The following is a 12,744-nucleotide window of genomic DNA, read 5'->3' as shown; positions in this document are numbered from 1 at the left end:
GAAATGATTGTGTTTGGATAAAATGCAGTTACTACTTACTACTATAACATTTGAAGTGGCCACTTTTTAGGGATTAGGATGCTACCTGTATGAATTTTTAAGAGAGTGGAGTTATCACTTTTTTGTGAATGGATAGACTTTTTTAAGAATGAGAGTTTAACCTGTTTTAAGATTATATCTATTGAAATTTTACAATGCCACATGTCTAAAGAGTGGGGCTGTTGTTGAAAGGGTTAACTTTGGCTGTTAGGGCCCAACAGCATAGGCTGTTGAAACAATTTCTGGGCTGAACATGTTCTAGGCAGTTCACAAATTCGTGCCCATGCTTTGATTTTTAGTAAAAATAAATTAAGATGTAATTATTAATTTACCCATTCTCTACATTCCCAAAAATTCTCTCAACAATATAGGCTGTTGTCCCACAACAGCTAATGTTTTTCGGTTGTTGAAAGCCCTTCTTATATTATATATATATATATATATATATATATATATATATATATATATATATATATATATATATAAGAAAGCCTTTCTTATATGAACAAACAAGGCTAGGCACTAAACGGACACGTGCACGGCAACGGATGAAGCGTAAATTGAAGAAAATGGAGTTGAGTATGGAATTGGAAACACCTCGACATGAGAATATGAGATGAAAGTGTTGGGTCCGATGGTCTCTCCGTTCTTAAACCACTCCTTCACAGGATTAAGCGGCGTCCAGTGCGTCTCTCGTTTTGGAGAGCTGGAGACTTTTTCCCGCGTCTCTCTTCCGTCAGCTCCTCTTCTTCCTTCTCTCTCTTTCATATCCAATTTTCCTAATAAATTGCATTTTATTTTTATTTATGGATTTTCTTATTTTCTTTCTTGTTCTTCTGTGTCTCCACGGCTTTCTCTCCGGACCACTCAAAGTCTCTAAGGTCTTCCAAACCGAAAATCCACAAGAATCTGCCTATGGGTTCGTCGGAAAACAACCCTCTTGTCAAAACACATCTTCGATTTTTCTTCTAATCTTCCCCGTCTGCAGATTTCCCTGGTTGAGTTTTAAGTTTCAGTTTCTCCGGTTACACGTGGAAGCAGAGCAAGCAACATTGATGTCTCATTGACGAATGCAAGGGAGATTAAGCTTTGAGAGGAGAGCATATCCATTGCTTCACACTTTGGATTATTGGTTCGTTCTGAAACTCATTGGCTTTGCATTTTTTGTTTTGCTTATCTCAATTTGTGTTGCATAGAATTTCAGTCGTTCCTTTTGGTTGATGACTCTGTTACCCTGTTCTAAACTAAAGTACAACCTTGTTAGTAGTATAAATGCAAATGTAAATATAACATGGAATTAAATTCCATGAAGTTGGTTATCCTCCAAGACTGCATTATTGATCTTTTTAAGTCAGATTAAATAGACATGCCATCTATATGCGTCTGAAAATCTTTGTTGAACTTTAAAATCTGTATTCTCGTCGTTCCCATGTGAATCTTACTTGAAATTTTTGATGAAGGGTCGCTCTGTGTTTTCTCTTTGACACAATCGGAGCCTTTGAAGGGGCACAACTCGTCTGAGGTATGAACATGTACTTGATGCTAATTAATTGGTTATTTGAGTTGATTGTGAAAATTTTCGGAGACCAGTAATACTATCACCAAAAACAGTCCCACATTCCCCAACCAAGGTGTTATCTTAATCGATTATGTTACATCATTATGTTTTTTTTTTTCTTTTCTTTTGTCCCCAGATTTTATTCCAGTTGAACATTGTGATTATTCAATGCCCATCTTGATTGAAGAACGGTTTTGAACATTTTAATGCAGATGAGAAACATTCCCCCAGAAAAGGCGCCATGTGAACTCAAAAAATTGAATCAAATTACAAAAGATTCCGTTAATGCAATTAATGGCCCACCCTATGAATGTGAAGATAGCGAATCTGTTGCCACAAACAATATTAATTCAACTAGTAACCCCTCATATGAACACAAGAAAAGGGATCCTATTTCCAAAACTAATAGTAGCCAAACCAGTAATCCATGCCGATTGCCATGCCCAAAGGTTATAAATTCAGAAACAACAACAGCAACAGCCACAGCCGGATTGGTAACATCATCATTAGCGCTGCCAACAACAACAATTGGAAAGGCAAGCGATGGAAAGAGATCTAATTCCATTACCAGCCTTGGTCAAGGGAGCTGTAATAGTATAGTTAGTACTCGAAGCAACAGCATAGACAGCTCCAGTGCACCTCTCAAACCCCACACTGGCGGCGATGGTAGGTGGGAAGCCATTCAACTGGTGGCTGCCAGAGATTCTCCTATTGGTATCAACCATTTTCGGCTCCTCAAGCGCCTTGGTTATGGGGACATTGGGAGCGTCTATCTTGTTGAACTTAAGGGAACTAATGCATACTTTGCCATGAAAGTTATGGACAAGGCATCACTGGCTAGTAGAAACAAGGTACTCCGAGCACAGACAGAAAGGGAGATTCTTGCTCTTCTTGATCATCCATTCTTGCCCACTCTCTACTCGCATTTCGAGACAGATAAGTTCTATTGCTTAGTCATGGAATTTTGCAGTGGGGGTAATCTTCATTCTCTTCGCCAAAAGCAGCCCAACAAGTACTTCAGTGAGCATGCTGCACGGTCAGTTTCTTTTCTTTTGACCAATTATTTGGATTCTGTATTTGACTTTATGTTATCATATTTTAACTTGAGGTGTATATGCATGCTAAGGTTTGGGTTGGGTGCTTGAATTTGATTCATGATCATCGGTTTGAATATACATGTCTATTTGCCTACTATGTTAAGAAGTTTTGAAATATTGGTATTGGCCTCTTATGTCTAATGATGTTTGCAGTATTTACAGTCCCTCCTCAGACCTCGCATTGGCGGGAGCCTCGTGCACTGGGCTGCCCTTTTTTTTCCTCTTCTTTACTTGGCCCCCTTTTCATGTTTTGAGCATGTGCTTTTAATTGACTTAGACTATTTATGTTTTAATTACCAGCCTAATGTTTAATTTGTAGAATCATCTATTGATGTTCCCTTCCCAAAATTATGAGAGCTATGTTTGTATTCAAAGGAAATAGTGTTTTGGTAGGTGTGCAATGAATAAGCCTGGGGATTTTACAGATTTCATATTTGTGGAAAATTACAAGAATGATCACCATTCTGTTTTTACTGGGTCACTTCTTAGTCCTTTCATATTTGTTGAAGTTATAAGAACTGCCAGCATTGTCTAAAATTACCAACAAACTAAAATGTTGAGGTCACTTATTTTGTTAAAAGATTTACTAAAATCTTCACAAACCATTTTCAGGGTTCCATAATGATGGGACTGTGTATTATTTTATTTTTTATGACTTTTCAGGTCTATGTTAAGTAAGCTCTGGAAAAGGGGATAACTATTTCAAGGAATATTGTATCAATAATCATACTAAATACTGAATAAGATCTAAAGTGGTAAACTATGTATGCCACAGTAATGAACAAACACTGCTTCTAAAAAGAATCTTTTTGTAGTTCATGATTGATTTTGTTCATACACTATAAACTTCACGTATTCCATCCCACTGAGTTAACTTTAGAAAACATGCATTGGTCTTCTCTGTCGACATCTCTTTAGCACCATGATTGTTTGGTATAATCATCTCATGTAGGAATAGTTAGTGTGCTTTAAACCCAGATTGGTTAGGACCTGTAACCATTAATATTCCTGGTGTTACTTGACTATCTGCTCTGTGGTACTTTGCTGTCTTGTTTTAATAACCATGTCTATTATGTTAGTTGATTCAGTATAAAGTAGTTAAAGCTCTCATGTTTTGGTCATCCTTGCAGATAAATAATAAATGTGTGGATGTGGGTGCCTTATGGCCTTCTGGTCCACCACAAGACTACAGAGGCCTTGCATACCCTGAAACCTGTTAACAGGTGTCATAGCCTGGCCATCATCTATCCTTGTTTCTGGAAAAGAATTTAGATAGCACTTATATATGAATAAGCATAAATTTTTAGGACTTCCAGTTCAGGGTTTCAGATAATGGTAGAAATGGGTGTTGACTATAACCAGTGCAAGATTCCTTGGCCAAGAGCCTTCTAAATTACTAGTAACGTTTCTCTATTACTTAATTGAAAGTGATTTTATTTGAAAGCACTTAATCTGCTGAATTTAATTAGGAAAATTTTCTTGCTGTAAAACTAAACTTAGAAAATCTACAAATTCTGGTACCATAAAATGTTTTCAGTTCCGGTACTGGGAACCTTCATAGAGCTCTAGAATGTTGCATAAAGTGGGACCAGATGTTGCATCCCGACACTAGTTGACGCTACGGATGGTTTTGTCCGCTGCAGGACCCAAGCGAACCCCATTTCCACCATAACATGGGATGCAACATTGCGGCCTTCTATGTGCAACATGTGCAGCTCTACAGTTCTTCACTATACAGGTACCAGAAACTGTTTGTTTGCTATTGCAGAATAGCTCTAAGAATATGTATATTCCAATTATTTCCTCATTCATGGATTTTAATTCCTGAGGCAGGTTTTATGCATCAGAGGTATTGCTGGCACTTGAGTATCTGCACATGCTTGGGGTCGTGTACAGGGACCTTAAGCCAGAAAATGTGCTAGTAAGAGATGAGGGACATATCATGCTATCTGACTTTGACCTTTCACTTCGATGCTCTGTCAACCCAACACTGGTCAAGTCATCATCAGGCCATGGTGGAACTGGAGGCATTCTTGATGATGAATTTGCAGTTCATGGATGTATCCAACCATCAGCATTTTTCCCACGCATCCTACCTAAGAAGAGTCGCAAATCTAAATCTGAGTTCAACCTCTTTGCTGGTGGGGCTCTGCCAGAGCTAATGGCAGAACCCACAAATGCACGTTCAATGTCATTTGTTGGGACCCATGAGTACCTGGCCCCAGAGATCATACGCGGTGAGGGTCATGGCAGTGCAGTTGATTGGTGGACCTTCGGCATCTTTTTATATGAGCTGTTGCATGGAATAACGCCGTTCAAAGGTGCAGGCAACCGTGCTACACTTTTTAATGTAGTGGATCAGCCATTGCGGTTCCCAGATGTACCATCTGTGAGCCTTGTGGCAAGGGACCTTATCCGGGGCCTCTTGGTGAAAGACCCACAGAAACGAATTGCTTACAAGAGGGGTGCCACAGAGATCAAGCAACACCCATTCTTTGAGGGAGTTAACTGGGCTCTTGTGAGGAGCAGCATGCCACCACACATACCTGAACCTGTAGACTTTAGTCACTTTGCAAGTAAGGAGAAAGTGCACACGAACAAGAAGGTGGTAGGAAATGGTATTGGTGGTGGTGGTGGCGGCGCTGGCGCTGGCGGCGGTGGTGGTGGAGGAAGCATCAGCAGCACTGCCGGTGGTGGTGAGCATAATAGCAGTTTAAATGATTCATCTTACATTGATTTTGAATACTTCTAGGATAAATGTGGCCTACATCTTTTTTTGGAGGGATATCATCTTTGTACATCCACAAGGAACCAGAGTCAGATATGTATGTTGGTTTTAGCATGAATTCAAAGGTGAATTTTGATGGTCAGGAAGACTTGATTCTTTGTCTAGGAGGTTAAAATAAGTGTTCCATTCCAAGGATGGGAAATTCATCCAATTACCATTCTAACCTGAATTTTGTATGACCCACAAGATTTGTATGTTAAGCACCAAGTCTGCAAGTTGTACATGATTAATTATTATAATTATTTCTAGTCCATGCCTTTAAATATTTACTTGAGATTTTTGAGTGATCAAATACGGTTCTAATTGGGTGCTTTTCTGTTTTTTTTTTTTTTTTAACTGGTTCAGGGGTCGGTTTAAGGCCGCCTACCCCCTGAACCAGGTCAGATCTCAAATGGCGGGTCACTGACACGATATGTATCGGCCAATATGCCCCGAAACGTTGTAAAATTTAAATCCTTGTGATCAGTGATGTTAGATGATTTCAAGTTTTCAATTTAGTTAGGGGTTATGCATGGTTTGTGCATTCATTAGATCTTGGCTCCTTAGAATGTCGTTTACAATCCGGTCAGAACAAGTGGCATGAACCTTGGGCTTGGGTTGAAGTTTAGCTGAACCTGACTTGTTTATTCCACAACAATGTTACACTGGAAATTTTGGCATTTGAATTTGAAATTGTTGATCATACACATGCTCATATGCACACACATACACATCTTTGCATAACTAGATGAGTGGCATGTGCAAATGCAAGAGGGAGAGAGAGAGATGGAGTAAGATACTAATCATATCTAGATTGCTTTTCAAAGTCGAGGCCAGACAAAAATACATGGTATCAAATTTGATAGAGAACCTCTTCTAATTATACAATTTTTGTATGAATATTATAATTTTTTTTGTAAAACATCAAGAACAAAAGTTTCAAATATTTTAAAATATTATACATTTGTTTTAGTAGCTCATTATTTCTTTTTTAATTTGGTATTCTTTTATAGCCAGTAGAGTGTCTTTCCTTGTGAACTGTATTGTTGATTATTAACTTAGGCCATGTTTGGGAGTGCTTAAAATAAGTGTTTATTTAGGCCATTAAGCACTTATTGGTATTTGGGGAATAAGTCCGAAATAAGTGTTTATATTTTAACCCCAAATTTTTAGTTTTTTTTTTAAGTGATTATACAATAATCACTTATTCAAAATTTTCTTCTAAAAGAATCCCTAGTTGAATTTTAAAATACGATTTATAAAATTATCCCTAGTTGAATTTTATAAAAGTACTTTCTTAAAAGAAGGGTATATTTTGAAAATTTAAAAGAAAATGAAGGACAAAATAGTTAAAATGCTTATTTAAGTGCTTATTAGATAAAAAGACTATCAAACACCCAATATAAAATAAGTGATTATTTTAAAAAAATAATCACTTGAAAAAGTTGGGTGTCAAATGCAAATAAGTGTTTATTTAAATAAGCACTTGTTTTTAAGTACTTATTTTTAACTTAAGCACTCCCAAACATGGCCTTAGAATGTTCAAAAGATCATCATCCGTCCCACTTATATTTTAGTGTCATTTGAATTGCATATTATTTTCTGACTTTACGGGAGTTGCAATAGAACATTTCTATCCATGGCTCCTACCACTTATATCAGTGGCGGACTAGCGGGTAACCATCCTTTAAATATTGAAAGGGGGGGATATATGGTAAGTGATGGAGGTAGATTTGGCCCGACCCCTTGGCTGTGCGACACGTGGAGGAAACCGGGGTGACCTGGCAGGAACGTCAGCTCGGCACGGCGACAGCACGACCATATCCCAAATAAGAGGCCCGAGCTTCTGAGTTCTCGAGTTCCCCAAGAAGAGGCCCGAGCTCCCCAAAAGGAACCCACACTTCCTTGGGAGGTGAAACCCGAGCTCTCCCTAAGAATCCCGAGGTTCGCAGAGAAGCCCGCGAGGGGCAAAGCCCGGACTAACCCACCTCGAGTCAGTCCGGACCAAATGCCAGTACCACGGGACAATAGGACATACTCCCATTCGAACTCAAGACTTCACCTCGCGCACCACTCCGGCACCTCGGCTCCAGGTCGCGCAACTGTGAATTCATACCTAACAGGTCCGTACTCTGAGGCAGCACACCTGACTGGTCTGGATCTAACAGATGGAAATCATGCCGTAACGGCTACCTGCTACCGCCATCCCAGTTGTGGCAGAGACAACCCTGACAGAGAGGACAGTGGCAGTTATGTCTGCCCCCCACAGAGGCGGTTATACCTGACTTGTCAGAGACTTGGGAGTAAGTGCACCAGATGGTTATAAAAGACCTTCTTCCCCAGAGAAAGAGGTATGTGATATTTGTGCTTTCTGGTCTTAAAGTCTCTTATTTTTGCCTTCTCAAGAGTATTAACTTGAGCTTCGAAGTATCCCTACCGGGTTCTTCCCCGGAAGTCTCCAATTTCTTCCTTGTTTCAGGCATCTTCGACTCCATCAGAGGCAAGATTACCGGCGACTAAGACCGATCGGATTGTGCATCATCATTTGGCGCCGTCTGTGTGAAAGACTTCAAAAAGCCTCCCCTAACCTTTAACTCCCTTCCAAAGAAAACTCAGCATTCATGGCTTCTTCCGGCAGTGACAGGCGTAACGCCGACCTGAATGCTGTAGGGGAACACCCTCAGCCCGCCACTATGTGCATCAGACAGTTTACCGTCCCCCTCTTGGCAGACGAAATCCCTAGCCTCAATGCCCCACGAACAGTGGCGCCGGTGAATGTTCCCCTTCCCCCCTCTATTGAGACAACCTTCGCCGAACCGACCGTTGTCCCTCTGGCGCCCAGCCAAAACCAGCTTGATGACTTGATGCAATGCATGCGGGCTATGCAAGCCCAAACGCAGCAGTTTCAACAACACCAACTCCATCAGCAGCAAGTACTACACCACAGTTCTCAGTACCAGTACCAACAGTAGTTCCCCTAACTGCCTCAGAACCAGCCACAGCTCCCACCTCGGCACCCTGCAGTTAGGCAAGTCAAGCCCTTTCCTCAGGGCGGGCGCCTTCACCGAGGGGAAGCTTCCCAAGCTCAGAACCCCTCTAGAAGCCAGGCCTCATCCCCTGGCAGGAGGGAAAGACCAACTCCCCCCTCTTCGCAGCTCGCCAGCGGATCGGGAACCTCCTAGCCAACCAAGTCAGCACCACCTCGGCGCTCTAAGTTCGGGCTTCCGCTCACAGAGAACCAGTTCGGCACCCTGGCCGCAGACTACCATCAGCAGTCCGGGCCCATTGAGCTCGGCAACACCGAGGCAAGCAGCGCCAATACCGGACCTTCCAAGCAGCAACGGAGGCGCCGATGAAGTCGCCGAACTACCACCCACGTCCTGCCCGAGCTCCGAGGTAAAGAAGAAGGAAGCTCGGACGAGGTAAAGGTTGCTCCTATTCTCTCAGTCCCTTCCCCCCTGTCATCAGAACTCCTCGCCGTTCCCATGCCCAAAGATTTCAAACTCCCCCCACTAGACAAATATGATGGGTCCTTTAACCCCAGTGATCATGTTGATGCCTTCCAATCCCAGATGCACCTGGCGAGGGCCAGCGAGTCCTGCATGTACGTGGCCTTCACTACCACCTTCAGGGGAGTGGCCCGCACCTGGTATAGGAACTTGGCCCCCGGGTCGATAAGGAGTTGGACCCAGTTTGTGCAAGTCTTCACCGCGCACTTCGTTACCAGCAAGTGGTGCCCCCGAACCGAGGAGAGCCTCCTCGGGATAGTCTAGAGGGAAGGAGAATCCATCCAAGGCTATATCAAACGGTTCAACGACGCGTGCTTGCAGATATCGCGGCTAGACCCCGCAGTATAGCTCGCGGTAGCCAAGAGGGGAGTAACGCACAAGGAATTCAAGTGGCACATGGTGGTCAGCCAGCCCACGACCATAGTCGAATTCCTCAAGCTCGTGGACAGATTCATAAGAACGGAGGAGGAGATCAACCAAAGGACTGAGTGCGGGTTTGAAAAAAGGAAGAGGGAAGGCGAACCCCCCAACCAGAATGACAGGAGAAAGAAAGACTCAGCTTGGGGGGCGAAGCCGAGTCAGCCGTTCCGAGCTCCCATGGCAGATCGGGCGGACTACACACCCTTGAATGCAAAGCGGGCTAAGATCCTGATGATGATCAAGGACGCCCCGTACGTAAAGTGGCCGCCTCGTCTGAAAGGGTACCCGAATGAGAGGAATAAAAATTTGTATTGTAACTTTCATAGAGACCACGATCATAGCACCGATGGGTCAGCAGAAATTTTGTACGATGGGTCTCGCCGCGGGTACCTAAGAAATTTTGTACAGCATAGTAATAATAATAACAATAATAAGATGGGTCGACAGGGGGAGCACAGCAGAAATGCCCCCGAGTCCAGCAGTCGGCCCGCAGAACAGTCACAGAAGCAGCCCCCAGAGGAAAAGCCAGTTCGGGGAACGATTCATGTGATCGTTGGAGGCTCGATTGTAATAGGATGCACCTCGGCAGTAGCTCGGGCATCAACCCGTGAGGCCGCTAGAGAAGAACAAAATCCCCCAAAGCGGCCAAGGACGAAAGACCCCATATTCTTCAACGAGGACGATGCGCGCGGAGTTCACTACCCCCACGACGACGCCCTCGTCATAAAGGTAAAGATTAATGACTTCGAGGTCAGGCGCGTACTGGTTGACTCGGGTAGCTCGGCAGATATTCTCTTCAAAGCCGCGTTCGACCAGCTTCAGTTGTAGGGAAGTAACTTGAAGCCCGCGAACACTCCTTTGGTGGGCTTCAGCAGAGAAGAAGTCAGGTCCCTTGGGAAAGTGACAGTACCTGTGGAAGTCGGCACATGGCCCTGCGTAGTCAGACTCAACCACGAATTCCTAGTGGTCGCGACCCCCTCCCCATACAATGCCATAATAGGTCGGTCGATCACCCATATCCTACGAGTGGTGGTCTCCACTTATCATTTGGCAATGAAGTTCCTTACAGACTTCGGTGTGGGGGTAGCGCGGGGCGACCAGCTCGAGTCCCGCAAGTGCTATGTCGCCACCCTAAAGGGAAAGACCTAGGTGGCTGGCGACCTCGAATTGGAGCGGCCTACAGAGCAAGGCGAAGAAGGAGTCGCGCCCACGGAAGAAACAGTCGCTGTTTCGACCTCATCCGCAGACCCAGCTCGGACGCTTCAGATCGGTGCTTCCCTCTAGGAACCCATACGAACCGAACTGGTAAGTTTCTTACTTCGAAATTTAGATGTTTTTGCCTGGTCCGTGGCAGAGATGCCCGGTATAAACCCCGACCTTATTCACAAGCTGAATACTGACCCTGTAGTTAGGCCCATTAGACAGAAGAAACGCAACCTAGCCCCAGAGCACTGGAGGGCGGTCGATGAGGAGGTCGAGAAGCTCCTTGCAGCAGACTTCATAAGGGTAGTTCATTACCCGAGCTGGGTGGCCAACCCTGTTCTGGTAAAGAAGGCAAACGGCAAGTGGCGCATGTGCGTCGACTACACCGACCTGAACCGAACTTGCCCGAAAGATTGCTCCCCCCTCCCAGGATCGATCGCCTAGTGGACGCGACTTCGGGACACGAGTTGCTAAGCTTCCTGGATGCCATTTGGGCTACAACCAAATCAGGATGGACCCGGCCGATGAGGAAAAAATTGCCTTCATAACCGAGTTCGGCCTATACTGCTACAAGGTTATGCCCTTCGGACTGAAAAATGCTAGGGCGACCTTTCAGAGGCTTGTGAATAAGCTGTTTCAACCCTTAATTGGCACAAAGATAGAATGTTATGTAGACGATATGGTCGTCAAGACACAGTTTTCGCATGAATTAATACACGGTTTGCATTCTGTCTTTCAAATCCTGTGCCAATTTAGCATGAAACTAAACCCAAACAAGTGTGTCTTCGGTGTCACCTCGAGTAAGTTCCTAGGATACATCGTCAACCGGCGCGTCATTGAGGCCAACCCAGACAAAATAAAGGCCATCCTAGATATGAGACCACCTCAAAAAGTAAAAGAGGTCCAGAGGTTAAATGGCAAAATAGCTGCTCTGAGTCGTTTCATGTCCAAATCGGCAGACCGTTTCCTGCCCTTCTTCAAGGCAATGAAAAGCAAAGGGTTCGAGTGGAACCCAAGATGCCAGCTCGCGTTTGACGAGCTCAGAAGATACCTCGCAAGTATCCCAGTTTTGACTCGGCCCGAAGAGGGCGATATTTTAGAACTGTACCTCTCGGCAAATGACGAAGTGGTCAGTTCAGTACTAATAAAGGAAGTAGACCGGGTCCAATGACCCATCTATTATGTTAGTAAAGTATTGTAGGGAGCAGAGACGAGATATCCAGAGATAGAAAAGCTAGCCTATGCGCTGGTCATTGCGGCCCTTAAACTCCGTCCGTACTTCCAAGTCCATACCATTATTGTCCTCACCGACAAACCCTTGAGGCAAGTGTTGCTCAGGCCCGAAGTCTCTGGTCGATTGATGAAGTGGGCCATCGAACTCAGTGGGCCATCGAACTCAGTGAGTACGACCTCTAGTACAAGCCACGAACTGCTATCAAAGCCCAAGCCTTGGTGGGTTTTGTTGCAGAATGCACATTCAGCTCTGAGGTCCTTAGTCCGGTTGAGCACGAGGCTCCTAGTTCGGGTGAGCTCGGTGCTCCCAGGACGATTGAGTCCGAGCACCGTGAGGTCGCATCCAGTTCGATATCTCTCCTGGTTAGGCCAAGCGCGAACTGGGATGAAGAGCCATGGATCCTTCACGTAGATGGCTCCTCAAATCAGCAGGGCAGCAGAGCCAGTGTAGTTCTCCGTGGACCGAGTGGCACGAAACTGGAATACGCACTACGCTTCGAGTTCGCGGCATCCAATAACGAGGCAGAATATGAAGCGTTGATAGCTGGGCTAGCCCTAGCGCAAGAGGTAAAAGCGAAACACATAGTTATCTACAGCGATTCCCAGCTTGTGGTCAACCAAGTTACAGGCAAATACGAAACCCGCGAACCAACTATGATCGTCTTCTTAGCAAAAGTAAAGGAGGCTCTGCTTAATTTCCAATCACACTTCATCAGGCAAATCCCGAGATCAGAGAATGTTGAGGCCGATGCCCTGTCCCGGTTATCCAATACTAGTGACAACACCATGAGAACCGTGTACATAGAGGACTTACCTCGGCATAGCATTCTCGGGGGGGCAGAGGAGGTCGCTCCTGTTGCCCAAGCAGAGTCAAGCTGGATCGATCCACTCGCGAGCTTCCTGCTACATGGAACCCTC

At 44.4% G+C, this 12,744-nt stretch overlaps 1 protein-coding gene across 2 annotated transcripts; it reads left to right on the top strand.

Annotated features, from left to right (window-relative positions):
• Positions 1–628: 628 nt before the first annotated feature.
• Positions 629–5,756, top strand: LOC104599820 (serine/threonine-protein kinase RHS3). 2 transcript variants are annotated; one of them, XM_010262554.3, is made up of 4 exons: positions 629–1,171; positions 1,500–1,561; positions 1,810–2,633; positions 4,528–5,756. In XM_010262554.3, exons 3-4 carry the CDS (start codon positions 1,810–1,812, stop codon positions 5,444–5,446), a joined length of 1,743 nt encoding a protein of 580 aa, XP_010260856.1. In that variant the 5' UTR covers positions 629–1,171; positions 1,500–1,561; the 3' UTR covers positions 5,447–5,756. The 2 variants fall into 2 exon arrangements, with proteins under 2 accessions (XP_010260856.1, XP_088747110.1); XM_088890984.1 differs by lacking the exons at positions 629–1,171; positions 1,500–1,561 and having other exon boundaries at positions 1,804–2,633.
• The last annotated feature ends 6,988 nt before the right edge of the window (positions 5,757–12,744 follow it).

The sequence above is a fragment of the Nelumbo nucifera genome, chromosome 7 (genome assembly GCF_055504915.1).
Source record: "Nelumbo nucifera cultivar China Antique chromosome 7, China Antique-T2T, whole genome shotgun sequence".
In the NCBI taxonomy this organism is placed as follows: domain Eukaryota; kingdom Viridiplantae; phylum Streptophyta; class Magnoliopsida; order Proteales; family Nelumbonaceae; genus Nelumbo; species Nelumbo nucifera.
The sequence above is the reverse complement of the archived record's forward strand: the minus strand, read 5'-3'. Positions and strand labels throughout refer to the sequence as shown.